General features: G+C 35.3%; 1 protein-coding gene across 4 annotated transcripts in view; it reads right to left on the reverse strand.

Moving 5' to 3' along the window:
• Nucleotides 1-2,569: 2,569 nt before the first annotated feature.
• LOC147637431 (MADS-box transcription factor 6-like) overlaps nt 2,570-21,343 on the reverse strand; it is a 30,635-nt gene continuing 11,861 nt past the window's right edge. The window contains exons 6-7 of one of the 4 annotated variants that reach the window (XM_086798874.1): nt 6,173-6,309; nt 5,828-6,062 (exon numbers count right to left, since the gene is read on the reverse strand). In XM_086798874.1, the coding sequence (XP_086655000.1) occupies nt 6,056-6,062; nt 6,173-6,309 (144 nt within the window). In that variant the 3' untranslated portion in view covers nt 5,828-6,055. Of the gene's footprint in view, nt 2,610-5,827; nt 6,063-6,172; nt 6,310-6,741; nt 6,833-13,788; nt 14,121-21,343 lie in introns of those variants that run through there. The other 3 variants (XM_086798876.1, XM_086798877.1, XM_086798875.1) reach the window with 3 other exon arrangements.

Here is a 21,343-nt window from a genome sequence, read left to right on the forward strand (position 1 = left end):
TGAGCTAACTTTAGAGCCAAATAGAAGGTGATTTTCTACATTAGTGGTGGAGAAACCAAAAAAACGTTGAGCTATAATTTACACTAAAACAAGGCATTACATGTTTTGTCATCATTTTGGGGTGACTATTTGAGGGAATTTCTCAAGATCTTTTAAAGAGACCTCTTTTGTATGAGGTCTTGGATAGGCTAAGTGGATATGGTGATAGCTCAGTAAACTATTGAAGCATGCTTGATGAGATGATTGCCTTTGAAATATTAAAATGAGCTTTTATGGTTGAATTTGGACCACATCATTAAAGAAGCATAAGACAAGGAAGGGGGGGGGTTGACTCTTGTTTAAGGAATGAGCTGAAAAACTAGTTGAAGGGTACACCCCAAAAATATATCATAGTGGGAAATAATAAGAGCTTTGCGGTGTTGCCCTCAATGCTTTGGTAACGTCTTAAGCAATTGGATGTACAGGCTAACAAGCTGCTACAATTCAAGAAATTGGCCTAATGCAAATGAGAGACACAATGAGATGTTCATTTGCAGAGGGTTATTCACTATATCTCCATATACAACCCCACCACCAAAGAAGGGATAATCAAGGATAATGAAAATAGGAAAGTTCTAGTAAAAAGTTGAATGTGGACATGGTGCAAAGTGCTTTGAATCTATGAGTCCTCAATAAAAGAAATTCAATATTACAAATCTAACAAAGAAGAATAAACAAAACTTGGAGTGACTAAATGCCATGGTCAATTGAGTTTGACGATATAGAACCAAAGTACACAATGGTATCGGCGGTTAGAGATCTCCATTTAAAGATAATGATGCAACAAGAATATGGCCATCCAGTCAATCAGCTAAGAGTCTTGGAAAAGGCTGAGAAGGAACCAAGAGGCTTTGCAAAAGCTGAGAAGGAACCACACGGATCATCTCAAGCTTTGCAAACAACGAAGGCAATGAGATACATTAAAATGGACTTGCCAACAAAGATGCAGAGATCTTAAATTTTCATGATGAAGCTATTTCAAAAGCTAAGCTACTTTAGAAATAGAGCTCAAGAAGTGGGTAAACGAAGTGTTAAGCGAAGCCACAAAAATGGGTGTGTTACCATGCTCTCTGCCAAATCGCCTTTATAATCCTTAAACCTTTCTACTTCTCTATTGATATGTCACTCTATAGTTTGACACTCCACGGAACATCTTTGATTAACCTCCCTTCATCCAAAAGTACTAGTGTTGCATTCTCCAATATTCTCAAGTAGTACTAGTAGATGAAGAGTTAATGTTGGACTCGAGGGGTTCACCTAAAAAATGTAACCATACCACGTGAGTTCAAATGAAGGGATTTTTTAATTCAAAAATTTAAGGTAAATTTACAAAAATACATTTACACAAGGGGTTTTTTTAATTGATTTTGAAAAAAAAACCCATAAGTCCATAAAGAAAAAGGGGTCATTTAATTCATGAAAATATCACAGGTAAGGGGTTTTCTTAATACCCCTTGAATGCACGTGATACAAAGGGGTTCTTAGTAGTGAACCCCCCTAGATGTTGGAATCCCTTTGCAGAGATACCACATTGACACCAAAACCAATAATATAAGATATACTCAAGCAAAGTCTATAAAGCTAGCAAATGTAGGGTGGTACAAAGTAAAGAAAAATGGAAAGACATTTAGCGATCTACCACCACCACAGTTCAATCTCTATAATCCGAGGGGATCGTTCTACTGCACCATAAAGTTTTTACTCAAGTGCAAACCAATGTGGCAAGAAGGGCCTATTTAATGAACCAAATAATGCTTACCCCAGTGTGACGATGAAGACAAGAACCATTTTGAAAATGTTGGTTCTTTGAGAACATCAAGCCACCAATAGTTGGAGACAAGGAACCAAAAAAAGAAGGATTCCTTAACATCCATAAATGACCTTAGCCAAAAAAAGAATTCTCACACCACCCCCACTATGACACCATCTTCATAACCATCACGTCATACTCTTTTTGTTTCTCCTCGATTTTCTTCTATTTTCACTAACTCTCTTGGAACCTTGGAAAGTATAGCAACTTACAATGATATAGAGCTTGAAGAAGAAGGTGAAGTTATTGCAACTACCCAAAAGACCAATTATCAGCATTGGTGTGCTCTACCTCCTCTCACTTATAACTTACATGCAATCTCTATAAAGCTCACCATCTAAGCTTTGAGGACGGAAGATACTTCAAAAATGGAAACATGTTAAGCTATCTTACACCTCTTATTTTTTAAAGGTCTCTTATACTATTATTTTGATGTAATTAATACTATGTTAAGGCAATTAGGATAAAATCAATGTAACTACTCTATGATATCAACGTATACACGAAAGTGGGTGTGTCACAAAGCCTGTAAACCAATGGTGGAATATCACCAATAATCTCACCACTATGCCAGTAGTATTAGTATAGAATCTGTCACCCAGGTAGGTCTCACCAATGTCTACATCACTAGTTCATGTACTTGTATAAAAAAATGACATCTATTGATATATTATTGAAAGACAAATCAAGTTGACAAGACATAAAGAAATGTACCTTCTTACCTAGCTCTTGCTTGGGCTTAAACTTCGAGCATTTGAATCTAAATGGTTTAAAACATAAAAGAGAGAGTGAGTACATATACCATTTTAGTAATAAATTACTTACAAAATAGTTTTAAACATGGCATTGTATTGGTGGATTACAACCTCCCTCCATGGGTGGAATTCAAGAAAGGTCATATAATGCTTTATCTCCTTGCATTAGGTGAAATATGGACTCTCATTTTTGCCCCTTAAGGATTTCCACACCTCCTCTCTCTAGAAAAACGGGGTGAAGGTCAAATTTTTGCAAACTTGTTTCGAAAAGACCCTCTACACTAAAGAAGGTGGTGTATGAAAAACATCATTGATTTCTCCCTCCGCATCCAAAGTATGTACAACATGATGTCTCACCACTTGTGATGATAAGAGTTAGAGATTGATTTGAGGCATGGAGAAACACCCCAAATCCACCACCCGATGGGAAATCAAGACACTCAATCTTCTTTCGACTTTCATATTGGTGTGAGTTGAAGATCAATCATCTCTTAGATCCCATGCATAGCTTCAAGAATGTGGCAATAAATATTTGGGACCATTTAATTGGTAAAAGAGATACCAAGGGTGCAAGGGATGACTTACAAAACATTGGACGCCTTCAAAGTGTAATTCCAATTGTAGGTGAGAGTGGTAACATAGTTTTACAAAAGGCACCATGGGTATTAACCAAGAAGGAGCACAATAAGGTGAAAAGTTTGATTGTCTCTTTTTGTACACCAATGGGAGTAATGCATTCATTGAAGGGTACGTTCACAAAGACCAAAAAGAAAGGAGAGGTACAATTATATAGCCTCAAGACACATTATTGGAACAAAATATTATAGGTATTCAAATATTCTTTTATTCGGTTTCTTTTTATGGTACATAATTTGTAGGCTCATATACTAACTTTCATTTTTTTTCTATGCATAATTATTATTCCAATAGCAATAGTTGGTTGTGGAGACAACAAGGTGAGAGAGGCTATTTACAAAATGGGAATCTTGGTTAGGTATGAATCTTCTCTTGAATTCACTATCTAAGCTATATTTTATATTTGGTATTCTCATGCAATCACAAGTTATGTATAATAAACAACACACATGATTGCGACGTATGTAGGTACATATCCTTAAAGGAGATAGATCCTACATCCATTGAGATGGCTCGTCTCAATGCTATTGAGGCAGTGTGTATGATTGAGGAAAACTTTCCTAGAATAACTTTCACTAGCCAATTCCATCTTGTGGTGCATTTGGTTGATGAAATGGCACTTTGTGGTGTTGCTCATGTTCAATGAATGTTTTTTCTTGAAAGGTTCATGAAAACCTTAAAGGAATTTATGAGACAAAGAGAAAGGCCAGAAGCAGGCATGGAAGAGGGATGGTTGATGCAAGAGTCTCTTGTGTATATCTCAAAACATCTCTCTTGCTTAAATCCTTCCATGCCACAATTGTGGAGAAATGAGAAGGATGACCTACTAATCACTAATGTGCCATAAGGAAAAGGAAGGCAACAAAGACTAGATGAATCATTAGGCCAAAAGGTGAATACATTCTACATTCTAAATAGTCTCATCACGGGGACGTGGATTAAGAGATACAAGGATGCAATCAATAGACGAAAGGATGACCGACTAATCACTAATGTGCCACAAGGGAAAGGAAGGCAACGAAGACTAGATGAAGCATTAGTTGTTTAATGCACTATACTAAATATCATGCTTTTGTTTAATGTTAGTAAAAACTATATAATGTAATATGGTCAGAGGGAAGACACTTTCGTACGAAGCGTGTGGATTCTAAAAGAAAAACATTTAATTGTTGTGTGATGGAAACTTTTGAGCAAGAAAGTCAAGCTAGTAGACATGATACCAATGTCATAGAGGAAAATCTTGAGTATTATTAAACTATTCAAGATATTCTTGAGATTCGGTTTAGAGCATTTATCTTTGATGTCAAATGGTTCACGGCGGTGATATATAGAGGTGCTCAAGCAACCATGAGGAAACATCCAAATGGATTTTTTCAAATTGATTCTACCAAGTTTTGGAATGATGAGAAAGATACTTTTGTATTATCTCAACACTGCCAATAGGTTAGTAATCCAGCCAATCACCAATAAATCTTGATGTAACAAAATAGCAGAGCAACATTTCGTTGCTATTGTCACTACTTTTGGTAGTGAAATTTTTCTGCTGATCATAGCAACAAAATGCCACATCCCGAAGGCCTAAACATTGCTATGCCCATGACATGTTGTAGTAACGTATGTATGTATGTATGTATATATGTGTGTATGTATGTATATATACACACACACACATACACGCACACGCACACGCACACACACACATATATATATGTATATGTAAATAACACATAGCATATACATGGTATATGTTCAACTACGTTAACTAGGTTTGGATATTTATTAGGAAATATGTCTTTTTTTTAAGTGGTCTTTCTTTATCTAGTTAGATTAAAGGATACCTCTAAATTTATAAGTATTATAAATTACAAATCTCCTAAATACTTGAAGCTAAATCCTCCCTATTTACTTGTCTTTAATAGCTATAAAGAAAGAAATGGTTAATGCTTATAACTATGTTCTACAATTCGAACAAGAAAATTTTCTACAATCAAAATTTCTAAATTCTCCTACAAATAGTTCAATTGAAATATTGCAAAAATAAGACATAAAAAATTTAAAAAATATTCTTATTGTGTAATGTGTATTCTTTTTAAACTCACCAATACATTTACCCCTCACTAGCCAACACATTTTATCCCTCTATAGCATGATTATAAATTTTAATGAATTTTTAGAGGATTAAAGAACCCACCATATAACGCATTAAATGATTACAAATTTAATTGTGTATTGTTTTTAAATTCTACACCAATCTAGATATAAATTTATTAAATAGTTATAGTATTAAATGTGTGTTGTGTTCAAACTCTCTAGCCAACTTATTTGTTCCCTTTGACAATTGTGTTAAAAGAACTAATTACGTAAATATAGTAAAAGATTGCAATTTTTGAACATATACAAAATCGCCATCAAATACATGTAATGTGTAATGATGAAGAACAAATCTTACCTACATGACATAGCTTTCTAACTATGTCCAAATTATTTGGCTACCATTTCTTAGTCCAAATTTCTTCACACAAAGCTTCCAATTTATTAATGTGAAGTCTAATGCATGATCTCTCTCTCTCTCTCTCTCTCTCTCTCTCTCTCTCTCTCTCTCTCTTTACTAATTACATGTGCTTAGCTATACCTCCACCATCTAAGATAAGTTATTTAAATAATATATGGTTTGTTGTTGTCTTCATGACCATTTTTTACAATTATTGCATTGTTGATCATTCTTTGCAAGGGATACATTATTTATAGCACCATTCCTTGGTTGTCAAAAGCTTATAACATGTCCATATGCATCATGATATTGATAAGGAAAAGGCTACAACCTGAAATCATGAGAACAATCTATAATATAAAAAAAGCTTTATTTTGATACATTAATTTGAGATATTAAGAGCTTGAAATAGTTTATTCAAATAAGGTTTAGAAAATTTACCTAAGTTCCAAAGAAACATCAAAATCTTTTATGATTTGAGTTTTCTCCTTGGAAGCACAAATGTTTGGAAAGGTCTCCACAAAGTTGCGCTCCATGGTTACACAACTTGAGAAAATGCTTGACTGGGCTTCTACAATCTAATTTCAACTTGATAAGTTAATGTATGCACATGATGCTCTATTCCTAAAATTTCTAATCATTGTAAGTTGCATACGACAATAATACCTTGAGGGAAAAAACAAGTATAGTGCATGCAAACAAATGATAATTTTAGAAGCAGTGTCACTTTCATTATCCATTCTCCTTATCCTTTAAGCTCATTGGTTTCTTAAGGTAAGTTTTACACATTTTGTTAACTTGGGGTTATGTGTTAAGGTTAAGTACATAATCTCCCACAAGGCTCTACATGCATGCAAGTTATTATGAAGCTGATAATTCAAACATGTAACCCATTTCTCAAACCCAAACTCATGATGAAACCTTTGCATCAAATCACACCTTTAGAAATCACGTCTATTCAGCCAAAGGCCTAGGAAAATACAAAAAAGAATCCATGTTTATTACCATACCCAATTAGGCCTCCAAGGCCAAATGTTCTCGTTGATGTTGTGACAGGTGAAGGAACCTTGATAGATAATGTGGCCAAGAAAATGAAGGAACCTTGTGGGATAATGCAGCAGGAACACAAAGTTAGCTAATCTTAGAACCTGGGTGATCTTTTGAAAATCAGGGTCCTCATCTACATGATCAACTATTATTACAAAAGATGAGTTTTTGGCCTAATTATCCTATGAAAATTAATTATCTTAAATTGATCATCGATCAGGATACCAATAGATTCAAATAAAATATAAATACATCTTGAAGATGACTTTTTGGACCAGATAACACTAAGATTTTATAGTCTTACCATTTGGTTTGATAAATGCTTCCATAAATTTCATGTCTCATGAATAATATACATCATGGTCATCTTGAGTATTTAATTTTTGTATTCATAGAAAACATATTTGTCTATTCTAGGAAATGAAACATCATAAAATCCATCTATAGAAGGCTTTTTATCAAAGCTTAGGAACAACAAGCTTTATTGAAACATGTCCAGATGATTCTTTTCCAAGGACCAAACAAATAATTTGCCTCAGTGGGGTGATATACACGTGGACCATGACATGGTCGAAGTAATTATTCTAGAATGACCATGTAAAAGCACATGGATCATGAGACATAGTCAAAGCAAATGTTTCTACACATGGATCTTAGTTGTGTCCGAGATGTAAGAAGCCTCCTTAGCTTAGCCCAATATGGGAGAAGACACATCAAGGACTTTTTGAAGATATCTAGTCCTCTTACAAACTTGACTAAATAGGATTTTTTATTCTTATAAACAAAGAAATGTAAAATTAAGGCATTTGAATTCATCAAAAAAGGGAGAATTGTATTACCAAGATTTTGGAGATTGGTAGACATTTTATGGTTACTTGTGACACTAGTAGGAACTGCATAAATTAAGTATTATCCCAATATAGGATAGTCATAGCCTATGAATTCAAGAAGCATGAGAAGAGACATTATGCTCATGACCTAGAACTTCTCGGGTGGCGAGGGGGGGGGGCAAGAAGAGGGCTATATCAAATCTCTTATCTTTGAATTTTAAGTATTTAAAATGGCCCCAGGTATACAAACAACATTTTTTCATAATTCATTAAAAAACCTATAAATACATTTTTGTAAATTTATCCCCAAAAAATGAGGTAACAATACCTTATTTTGGGCTCACATGAGACATTCACATATATTTTGGGCTCATGTGAGACATTCAAATATATTTCTAGTGAACCCCCCAATCTTTAATATTGTACTACTTGCCCCAAAGCATTGAAGACATTTTTTGTTGTGGGAAAACAATTTGAATTGAGGACATACTAGGTCTCAAGTATTTATCTACCCCTAACTCTCCTTCTCAATAGAGATAATGAAAGTAAATGACATTGTTATATACAAATAAAGTTGTCTTTTAATGGACACAAGAAGAAATAAGTTGATGCTCTTAGCAAAGGACCCTTGTGCAATGTTATCACTATAATAAGGTTGGAACTAAAAGAACAAGTTAGGAATGCATTAAGAATTAACACTCATTTTGACTCCATTGTTCAAAATATAGCTATGAGGAGTGTTGAATTCTTAGCTTGAGAAGAATTCACAATGGAAATATCTACTTCAGACATATATTTTACATACCTAATTAGGAACAAAAATCTCAAGAACTTCCATGATGTTCTTTTCTCAAGACATGTAGGGTTTAAAAAAGTCTTAGTTATGGCTATAAATAAAGATAGATGTTATCAAACATATAAGAAAATCCTTACACTACTATTAACCACTCTGTAGGTTAACATAGTTTCACCCGCCCGACCTATCGGAAGTCACTTTGTCATCTTACCTGCTCAAACTAGCACTTATCTTCTGTAAGACCTAGTTTAAAATAGTTTCACCTACTCGACCTACCATAAGGTGCTTTTCCATCTTACCTTCTCAAACTAGCACTTATCTTTGTAGGCTAACATAGTTTCACTCATCGGAACTACCGTAAGGCGCTTTGCCATCTTACCTGCTCAAACTGGCACTTATCTTCTATAAGATGATGCTAGAACATATAAAGCAACCTTACCTTATTCTTAATGTCAAATAGGGAGGAAAGTATAAATATTTTATGTATATACTTGCTAGACTAGTAATAGAAGGTCACACCATTTTTAGTTTGACCAACCTAGTGTGAAAACTAGTCACTTGTATATAAATCATTTTATTACAATAAGCGTTACACAATCATTCCTTGTAATAGAATACTTATGAGCTCCCCTTCTTCATTACTCTTGCTTGCTTGTTCCTTATTGAATCTTGCATGATGCTTGATAGATGCTTAATTTCTAGATAGGACTGTTTGTAGGTTTTCCTCATATATTAGCTTCCTCTTCTTCCCCCACCTTTAGTGAGAGAAAACCATTGCAAAGACTATCTCTTTTTTCCTCCATCTAGGCATAGAGAGCTCTTTCTTCACCCCATTAGTAAGAAGCATTCTGGTGTGACAACGGAGTGATTCAACCAAATGTGATTCTAGAGGTAGTATCTCTAATATTGTACTACCAACCAAATATAACTGCCGTAAAGACTTGTAAGGACATACCTACTCATGTCCTTTAAGGATTTTCTTCTCATATAATCTGTAACCAATTACAATTTCCAAGGAAAATTCTTATCCTTTGTAATTAGTAGAGAATTAAAGTATAATTATTACCCAATATTTACCCACCCTTTCATAATCCTAGTACATAAAAGTATGTGCCCCAAATAGGCCTATTTCATAAAAATAAAGTATGTGTTCCTAGTTCATATAATAAAAGGTGTGAGAATAGATGCGAGTCAGAATATAAGTGAGTCAACATAAGTAAGCCGAGAGACACGAGTATTGAGGCACGAGTTAACACACATGTGAACCTAGAGACATGAGCCTAGGAAAAAAACCAATAAATCTTAAAACTCCAATATAAAATGTGAGGAAAAAAACACAGTTTTTGTAGCTTGAGGAGAGGAAACATATATTGAATCAGTTTCAGACCTACTTCAGGAAAGCAGTAGAGGCCGCTTCACTAGAGCAAAACCCTTTATGCAAACTCGATCTTGACTAATTATTGGAAACATAACAACACAACCACCAATAGTGCACACTTCATCAAACCCACCTAGCTTTCAGTAGTCTAAGAAAAGGATTAGCACTGAGAACAAAGTGCTTCCTCAAACTCACTTAACCTTCAACCCCAAAATAGAGTGCTTTCTTGTTAATAAGGAAAAACTCCTTTATATCCACCTTAAATGAGGATATTTAGGACAAGATGGGCCAACCAAATGCAAACATAAGTGGAGGAACAATGGAACATCTAGAAACAAGAGTTGCCAACGGTCCTCCAAGCCCCAAATTCACCAACTGGCTATGTAAATAGCACCATAAACTTCATGAAAAGGGAATTACTCCGTTCTATTTTTGGGCAAAGCTCCAGTAAAGGAGCGGAATTAAGGCCAAGAACCTCAAGTTTTTCTCCTTTAGAAAGTGGTCAAAAACCATGTTAGATGCTAGCATGTTTAAACATTTGGTGTCGATCCTGAGCTAAGATTATCCCAAGCTAACCATAACCACCAAGTAGTTCATCAACCATATTTTTATGATATTGAGACATGTCTCGTTTGTTATACCATTAGGAATAAAAAAAATAGCAAGCACACACAGTGTAAGTAGGAGTCCAACTTTCCACAAGAGCTTATTGTAGGAGCCCCTTCACCACAGAAACGAGTTCTAATTCAGATGAAGAACAGGGAATGCGGGTAAAGGTAAAGAGTCAATGTTTGAGACTACCTCAAACCAAATAAATTCACAAGGGTGTTTACATAATTTTTCCTTAGCCATAGCAATCCTGTAACATCAAATAAAGCTAATAGCATTGGACAAGTCCCATTGGAAACTAGACAGCCCAACCCCATGGGGCAAGAATTCCTAAACCGTGGAATAGAGGGTTTTGTGTAACCACTCCTTTACATCCGCCTCCTTGTTTGTAAATATGCAAAATATATGCTTAAGATGGCATTTGAAATGGGAATGGGGGTTACCATAATACCTACTAGAGGCTCAGACTTGGGCAAAACAAATCCAATCCACATCTCAAACGATGATGAACAAATTTGGTGTAACTGGAGATCCCATTCAGTATCTAGAGAAGTTGGATAAAGTTTGATGGAAATGGAGATTCCATTTAGTATCTAGTGAAGTTTGATCAAATTTGGGAGGTCATGGGAATGATTAATAATCCCACCAAGATTCGCTCATTCACACTTTTCCTTGAAGAAAAAAAAGGCCAATGGTTTAGTTCTCTAAACCCACATGAAAAGGCCAGCTATTTAGTCTTGTACACACATTCATTATGGGATGCTTTCCCAATGAGTTAAATAGAGAACTATCACATAGATCTATAACATGAAGTAAGAGGAGAGTAAAAGAAAATGGGATTACATTACTAGAACCACTTGAGTATCCCCACATTAGATACAACCCCCTACAAGAGACTACATTACTTATCGCTCATTCAACAAATTTTATGATCAGTATCAAGAGCAACACGCTTGATGACAATTTCTATAGGTCTAGACAGTACATCTTGGATGAGTATGCTCCCGAGGCAATGAACCTTATAAGACAAGGATGTAGAAGTTATCCACCCAAACCAAGAGATAGAGGACACATCGACCAAGGGTGTCCAACCAAAACTAGGTATATTCCTAATAAAGGACATAAGCATCGACGAGTTGGCAAAAAATGTCCTCAATCATTTACAGTGGCAAGGCTAGCCCCATGGGCAACCCCAAGGCCAACCATGCCAATTAGTCAAGTGGGACACCCACGTTTATTTCCACCAAGAGATATGGTTCAGTGAACAATTTTTTACCAGAACCATATAAGCACGGAGTGTCCACTACTAAGACTTCGACAACAACAATATTTTCCTCATTGTTATTGCCATGGGAACAATGATATAATCCATTATTTGTACCAAGGAAACATGGCACCACCACCTAGCAACCACACTAGCACTACCGCCCATAGGAAATGATTCTCAATTGGCCCATAATCATGTGCTCATTTTTAAAAACCCTATATCGAGAGGTATGTACAAACCACCACCAATGCCATACCCACCTCTCATATTTTCACACCCTAACTGATTACTCCTGAAATTGAACTGGTACAACAACACTACTCAATGACTTTGCTAGTGGACTCTAACATTCCAAAATGAAAATTTGCGAGTCATATAAGTAATAGGATCCATATAAATAGTACAATTCATATGGATATCTAGAAAAGAACAACCCCATCCATTGACTATGCCTTCTTTTTCAAGGATCTGGTGCAATAAAGGGAAAGAGACTTCAATAACATGTCATGCATACCACCTCTTCAATGTTTTCATTGTAAAGGCCTACACTGTGTTTTTGAGTGTCCTAAAGTTTCCTCATAGAGCCATCTCACAAGTGCTCTAGCTCCATCTTATAATCCAATGCCAAAACCCAATGGCATTCCATACAAAGGTAGATGTTACAAGTGTGTGTGGATTTGAATATGCTTTCAATGATTTTCCCAACAAAGTGACAATCACCCTAGTCAAAGGAGAATTAGCCACTTTAGTGAGCCTTAACTTATTTTGTGTACAAGGAAGGCTTATTCATAAAATCCCCCTTAATGTCATCGCAAGGATCCAAACTAAGGTGATGACAGTTACCAAACAATAAGGAAACATCCAAGACAGTTAAGAGAAGAAAAAAGCTCAGACTTCAACCTCAAAGATAGCAACCAAAGAGCATGAGTCATAAGCCCCAAACAAAGGCTATAGTAGCCCCTAAAAAGACTAAAAGGTCCAAAAGAAGAAAATCTCAAAGATCACCATGCAAAAATACAACACATGATCAATTGTGTTAAGGGCAACGATGTCGTGACATTAACATTGGTTTAGATGATAGTTCCAAGATACCTTCCTCGTGAAAGACAATAATGGATCTCCCACTGAAAGACCAGCTCTTCCCAAAGAGAATAAACCCATTTACTATGCAAACCTTCCAAAGAAAATAAAAGAGTACCCCAACCCCGTGCTGAATGAAAAAACCCAAGCACTGATAAGTAAGCTAGAGGCTGAACTAGATCCAATACTTAAGCATGTGGTCAAGTAACAAACCACTTATCCCACTTGAGCATGTATCTCATACCCTACTCAAGTGTCAAACATAGAACCAATAAGAGAACTTGAGAGTATTCAAAAGGAAAATATTGGAGTCTCTTCCTCTAGAACTAATCCAAGGAGATTTTATTTGGCTAGATACATTATAGGAGAACCTAGTGGGAGGGAAAACTTGGCCTTACATGGGTCATCATAGTCACCATAATATTTTCTTCAATGTGATAGGACACGACTTCATTTCAACCCCATCAAAGAAACCACCTCCCATGGAAGCAACCAACTTAGTGGGAGGGAAAACTTGGCCTTAGATGGGGCCTTAGATGGGTCATCATATTCACCATAATATTTTCTTCAATGTGATAGGACAGGACTTCATTTCAACCCAATCAAAAGCAACCACCTCCTACGAAAGGATCATTGTATATCCCCCACACATTGGTAGGCCCAAGCACACCTCCGAGCTAGTACGAGAAAATTGAGCATGGATATTACACAAGGGAAATAGTAGGCCTCATAGCCTTGGAAGTTCAAGTCTTGAGATCAGATCTCTTTTACAAGTAAATTCTTGAGATCAGAGATCTCTTTTACAAGTAAATTCTTAATTTTGGAGAGAATGATCCAAATACATGACAAAGAACTCAAGAGCCCACAATCTTGAACCTGAAGAGGAGGAGGATGTGATGTGCCACATTGAAAGCTCTTCTTCCATACCCAAAACAAAAGAATAGCCAAAAGTGCCCATGAACAGGCTAGGAAACTACTTTGAAAGAGATGAAATTAACATCATGATACCTATCATTTATAAAGGTAAGATGATCTCTACAATATTGGATGGCAGTGATGGTGTTAGCATAATCACCAAGGATTGCTAATCGATTGTTGAGAGACCTGGTGGGGAAGCCCACGCCACTTTCTAGGAACAAAACTTTTGATCAAGCTTATTGAGACAGGAACACAATAAAATCTATTGGGTGTTTCATGATGCAAGATTATGACTTTTGGGATAAGCTTCCACCACACATCAACATGTCACTCTCCACTGCATGTTGACTTCTAAAAATGTATTATTGTAATCCATGACCTTGCAACATCATAAGACACGTTACCATTCTGGAAAGATCTGTAAGATTCCTCTCCCAGCCCTTCAAGATGTCCAGTTTCTTCCCCTGTAATCAACCCCCCTTTTCAGAATAATAACAGATCTTGTTTCTACCTAAGAGAAAATATTCTAGAGAGTGATTATTCAATTTTTAGATATTTTTGGATGGAAAAATATCTCTTCTTATTAAAATAAATTCCCCCGAAACAGAAGTTCAAAAAGAATTTCAGAAGGTGCAAAAATAAATTATAATCTATTCAAAAGGCCTTAGCCTAAGGGTCCAGATGTTTTGAAAATTTTAGATTAAGGTTCCGAGGGACCAATTAGATTAATCCAAATGTAGGGAGAAGATAAACTGAAGAAATAAAGAAAATCCTCCTAAAAATGAGTAAATACTCACATAAGATGAAGAGTTGACTAAGGACAAGGTTATTAGTTAAAAAAGAAGAGATATTTAGAGGAAATGATGCATTTTTGACACAGTGTGGGGGAATTCCCCTCATGAAGGAGGCGCCTATTTCACATGTGTGGTGGAGTTTTAAACTCTCAAATAATGAGATATTTCATCTCTCCTCTCTCCTCTTTCCTATTTTAACTAGAACCAAAAAGTAAGTAAAGCTGACCTAAAAATGGTCAAAAAAGTGACCAAACTGATCTGGAAAAATCTAGAATCGTTAGAGGCTCACTTTTTCCTATTAATAGAAGCCTCTCCCTTTGTAAAAGTTTAATAGTGTTTTATGCAGAATCCACCATCAAGCCAAAGGATAGCTCACAAAACTCCATGTAAGTTAGAAATTCTACTTTTTTCTAATTCTATTCTATGGTTTATGATTTCTTGCTTCTTTTAAATTAAAATTGGATGTTATGCCTTGATAAAAAGGCTTCCCCCTTCTCTTCATTGAATTCAGCCCTTCTTTATCCAAGATGTGTAATCAATTAAATAGAGTTAAACTTTTCGTATTGTTTGCTCTTTAAAAAATGAGAATTGATTAAATTATAGTGCTAAATTCATCTTGGGTTAAATTCTAAGTAGAATTAGAATGCAAAAATTGACAAATGGCCAGCCATATAAAGAAGGTTAAGGAAAATTTTTCTTAAATTTTGTAGAAATAAGTTTTATCTTTATGTTATTCAAAAAGAGTAATCCCCTTCAATTGTGTATTCTAAAAGTGTTATTTTCATTCTATGCATAGAAAAATACATATTGGATATTTTTTTATTATAAAAGTGTAATTTTCATTAGATTCAAATTTTATGCATAGAAAGATGCATATTGGATATTGTTTTATTATAAAAGTATGATTTTAATTAGATTCAAATTCTATGCATAGAAAGATGCATATTGGATATTTTTATTATTATAAAAGTGTGATTTTTATTAGATTTAAATTCTATGCATAGAAATATGCATATTGGATATTTTTTATTATAAAAGTGTGATTTTCATTAGATTTAAATTCTATGCACAGAAAGATGCATATTGGATATTTTTTTTATTATAAAAGTGTGATTCTCATTAGATTTAAATTCTATGCACAGAAAGGATATTTTTTATTATAAAAGTGTGATTTTCATTAGATTTAAATTCTATGCACAAAAAGATGCATATTGGATATTTTTTTATTATAAAAGTGTGATTTTCATTAGATTTAAATTCTATGCACAAAAAGATGCATATTGGATATTTTTTTATTATAAAAGTGTGATTTTCATTAGATTTAACTTCTATGCATAGAAAGATGAATATTTGATATTTTTTATTATAAAAGTGTGATTTTTATTATATTTAAATTCTATGCATAGAAAGATGCATATTGGATATTTTTTTATTATAAAAGTGTGTTTTTCATTAGATTTAAATTCTATGCATAGAAAGATGCATATTGGATATTTTTTTATTATAAAAGTGTGATTTTCATAAGATTTAAATTCTATGCATAGAAAGATGCATATTGGATATTTTTTTATTATAAAAGTGTGATTTTCATAAGATTTAAATTCTATGCATAGAAAGATGCATATTGGATATTTTTTATTATAAAAGTGTGATTTTTGTAAGATTTAAATTCTATGCATAGAAAGATGCACAAAGGAATCCATTTTTATTTCAAAAGAGTTATTCTCATTTTATGCATAGAAAGATGCATAAAGGAATTCATTTTTATTTCAAAAGAGTTATTCATTTTGATTTTATGCATAGAAAGATGCATAAAGGAATTCGTTTTTATTTCAAAAGAGTTATTCTCATTAATTTTGATTTTATGCATAGAAAGATGCATAAAGGAATTTGTTTTTATTTCAAAAGAGTTATTCTCATTAATTTTGATTTTATGCATAGAAAGATGCATAAAGGAATTCGTTTTTATTTCAAAAGAGTTATTCCTTTTGGTGTATCTACCTTGACTTCTTGATATAAGATAATGGTAGGAGCTCTTGTTAACCCTAGGAATGGGTTAACATTCTCCCCTTCCTAATGGCAATTGCGTCCTCGATCGTGATCGCGTGTTGAAAACCTTTGTGTGGGGAGAATTGACAAGCTTGTAGATGATTTGTGTGATGTAGAGTGACGCTCAATGGTCTTTGTTCCTCCAGAAGGAAGAAGAAAAGCTAGTTAGTGGAATGAAAAGGTTAGTGCTTTATTGGGAATTCCTAACGGGGTGGGGGGCTGGGGTTTTTTGCAAGTGATTGCATTTCTATATTTTGTGAGCATTTTTTTGGGTTTTTTGCTCACTTTGTTTTTGGCAATCGTAAGCAAAGTTACATGTGATTTTTGCTAGTGGGGAAGCTAAGATATGTGAAGAATGGGGGAGAAGAGAGGAAGGATCCAAAGGAACGTAGACATAATCATCAGAACGAGATTGTGTTTCTCAGTTCCTCATTTGATTTATTGAAGTGACATTCATCATTTGAATATATTAGTCTTCAATAATTTCTCTTTGTGTGAGAGGATTCTTGTCAAATATTGTTGAGTAGGACCTATTCCTGCATGCTTCTTTCCATGTGCTTTTTATGCTTTTATGTATATTTAATTTAATTTTGAGTTATTTTTATTTCGAAAGTGTTATTTTTCTTAAAATTAAATTTATGTATGAATAGATGTATAAAAGGATTTTTAAAAAGGTGTTATTCCCACTGAAGTTGATTTTTATAAAAGAATGAATGGATGGATAGATGTGATGTGAATCAAATAAATGTGAATAAATGGATGGATAGATGTGATGTGAATCAGATAAATGTGAATGAATGGATGGATAGATGTGATGTGAATCAGATAAATGTGAATGAATGGATAGATGGATGTGGATGTATATGAAGAATGGATGTGGATGTATGTGAAAGAATGGATATGGATGTGGATGTATGTGAAGAATGGATGTGGATGTATGTGAAGAATGGAAGTGGATGTATGTGAAAGAATGGATGTAGATGTTTGTATGTGAAAGGATGGATGTGGATGTATGTGAAGGGAAAGATGTGGATGTGTATGTGATAAGTATGGATGTGGATGTATGTGGAAGAATATATGTGGATGTGAATGTGATGGGTATGAACGAGAATTGAGGCGATGAGATGTGATGTAAATTGGATAGATATGAATGATAAGGGATGTGAATGAATGTGATGGCATGAGAATCAAGATGAGAATGAATGATATGGGATGTGAATGAATGTGATAGCATGTGAATCAAGATGTGGATGAATGATAAGGGATGTGAATGAATGTGATAGCCTGTGAATCGGGATGTGAATGAATGATAAGGGATGTGAATGAATAGTATGGGATGTGAATCGGGATGAGAATGAATAGTATGGGATGTGAATGGATGTGATGATGAGATGTGAATCGGGATGTGAATGAATGAGATGTGATGTGAAATGGATGTGATAAGATGCGATGTAAACTGGATAGATGTTAATGAATGTGATGTGATGAGATGTATGGGTAAATTTGAGTGGATGAGATCTGATGAGGTTAATTGAGAAAAGAAGTGTTGAGATGGAAAATGATGTGATTAGAGGAGAATAGGAATGCATATAAAATTAATGTGGATTAAGTAATGTAGATTGATGTGGAAAGACGAGAGTTCGTTATAGAAATTGTATTTATGAACTGTTTTTAAATGACTGTTTTATGTCAAGAATGCTGGGGAAGCATTTTGACCGTCTTGTGAATGAGGACCTAGCTGATAAAGTTACAATAGCTGATGGAGAGTCAATGGAGGACGTCTCGTGTAGCAAGGTCGGCTGAGGTCTTGACCAGCCTCGGTTCGATTTAAATGGTGAGCTTTCGATACGGTGGATGAGGGACCAAGGAAAGTGGCCTATGAGTGAAGCACTAGGTGACCTGCGAAGGATCCTAGAGGGTGCTGACCATATGGTGCTGGGGCTCTGGGTCGCTGAAGATACCGACAAGTACGTCGGGGAAGATATTGGAACAAGGAGTAAGAGTTGTTTTCTGAATTTGGGCATAGATGTGGTTGATTGACCTTGCTAGTCCTCAACGGATGAGTCCATGGCTCTTTTATATGGATCCATTGGTTGATCTTGCTGATCTTCAAGGGAGATTCCATTTTTATATGTGAATATATTGCCAGTTACTATGAACTAGGAACTATGGAAAAGGCACCTATGTGGACAAGTGGTGAGCATTCTGGTTGCCAATGATGCCATAGGTACATCGATGAAAGAATGATTGGAAAAAAGGATTTAACTTGAGATTTTGATGATTATGATCAGTGACACAATGATTTCATTAAATGATTGTTTTGAAAGATAGCTGATTCTATGAAAAAGGCAATTTCATATTGGGTGTGTAAGTGGTGTGACTAGCTTTAAGTTTGCATGAATATCCGGCTAGGGGGCCTGGGAACTCTTTTCCCTAGTACCCGGGACAAAACCTAACCAAATTCTTAATTGGATCCCATCACTAGAGTGGTTGGGCTAACCCATGGGACTTGATGGGGTTAGGCTGAACTAACGGATCCCTAAAATGAGACTAAATTTTTGTTGGTACGATAGATGAAGTAAATCTTGGATAAAAATTGTTCTATGGAAAAAAATCAACAGTTGTGCCTCTCAATGAGCAAAAAAGCGTTGGTCTCTATGATCCAAGTGCAATCTTTCCCTTGATCTGACTATGGGACTTACGGGTTTGGTCAGATCAGCTCAGTTAGTTAAGGCTTTTGACAACGTTAGAGAAAAGTTATCCTGGAGGAATCACCTGTGCTTTTCGGGCAAGGGAAGTTTTTTTCGGGTTCGGTTTCCGAAGAACTGATGGATTGGTCTCTTGTCCGGATATTCGTGGGCGAGGCCCCGAGTGTGGGACCCTGGCCCATGCAAGAAGTGCTACTTCCGCTGCTAACACCCCTGAATTCATTGTGCGGTGGAGACAGGGATCTCACAGCTGGTATCAGAGCAAATTGGCTAATGAGGATCAACCGAGAAGCCAAGAATGTCATAAATTTGTGAAGTAGCAGTAAAAGGTTGTAATTGTGTGATGAAACTCATACAAATTGATATTCAGAATGAAATTCCTAAATTGATAATTGGGTCTTCAGATGGAAGTACGGCAATTGTATGGAATCCTTGACTTTCTTGAGGCCTAGACATGATGTATATACCTTATAGTTCCAAGGGCCGTGACTACTCGTATATACCGAGGGTATAACTACAGCTCTTCACTGGCAGTATATACGATCAAATCTAAGATCTTGAAATTATAAGCAAAAATACTATCCAGATGATGAATTCGAATGTGGTTGATATGATTTTAAAATTCTGATTGAGAACTAATGAGTTGAATTGGATTCTGATTGAAAAATAATAATTCTTGAATTTTCGGTTGAAAAGCGATAAACTGAGCAAAACCACAATGAGGATGAATGGGATCTTCACCCAGTGGATCAAGTTAAGGGATGATAAATTAAAAAAATAATAATAATAAAATTTGAAATCCCCCATGGAGGACTGTTCAGATGGAAATTTCGGTCTAATAGACCATTATTGTGTTAAAGATATGAATGATATGTTCTAAATGAATTGTTATATGATAATGCAAGTATCTTTATCCCACGATTCTGTGGAGACACCGAGTACAATGAGAAGAGCAAAATGGCTCTTGCAAGGCTGAAGATAGTAGAAATAGCCAGAGTGGCACATGGAGAAACCACTACGAGACAAACCGTCTGATCGGAATACCCAGACATGGAATGATCTCAAAATTTACCTAAGGACGAGGTTCTGTCCTCCCAGCTTTTTGAAAACAAAGATGAACGAGTTCTTAGAGCTAACCCAGGGGAGCAGAACTATTGAAGTATCTCCTCCTTAATTACTCGCCACCACCGCGCAGCTGATGGCCAGGTTCATTCAGGGACTGAACAAACCTTTGAATATTTTGGTGAAGAACGCCAAGCCAGTTTCCATGGCCGAAGCAGTGCAGATGGCAAAGGATTTCTCCAAGACCTTTAATGTCAAGCCTTCCCACCAAATACAGCACCATCACCTTTCAAAAGGCTTTTAGTTCTAGAAGGTGATTCCAACCTTCCACCGCCTAAGAGATATCAGGGTCAATCCGAGTGCAAATTGGCAATCAAAAATGATTATATAGTTCAAAACCAAGTTAATACATATTTTTTGGGGTCCCAAACTCAAGTAAATCTTGCTACTTGAGCGCTATCTTAGTTTTTCAATCGTGCTACATTTTTTAAAATTTCTAAATTCTCTCTCAAGAATCATGAAACAAAGGTTTTAGGTGCCCGGTTTTCTCAAACTTGAGTTGCAGTCTCATGCAAGTCCTATTTATGGGTGTAATTCCTTATCGTGCCAGCATCCAAATTGCAAGGTTACATTTTTTAAAGACACACTAGGTCACATATTCAAACTCCTCAAGAGGGATTTTGAATATGTCTTTCCTAGCGCAAGTAGCATTTTATTTGCATCGTCCGAAAAAGGACACTTAAGTGTCCTTTTTTGGTACCAAACTAGTGTTAAAAAAGAAGAAATATTTAGAGAAAATGATGCATTTTTGACACCTCAGTGTGGGGGAATTTTCCTCATGAAGGAGGCGCCGCCTATTTCACATGTGTGGTGGAGTTTTAAAGTCTCAAATAATGAGATATTTCATCTCTCCTCTCTTCTATTTCAACTAGAATAAAAAAGTAAGCTAAACTGACCTAAAAATGATCAAAAAGTGACCAAACTGATCTAGAATCAGTTTGCTTGGTTAGAGGCTCACTTTTTCCTATAAATAGTGACCAAACTGATCTAGAATCAATTTGCTTGGTTAGAGGC

Source organism: Cibotium barometz, chromosome 6, assembly GCF_041138505.1.
Source record: "Cibotium barometz isolate CiBa-2024 chromosome 6, ASM4113850v1, whole genome shotgun sequence".
NCBI lineage: Eukaryota > Viridiplantae > Streptophyta > Polypodiopsida > Cyatheales > Cibotiaceae > Cibotium > Cibotium barometz.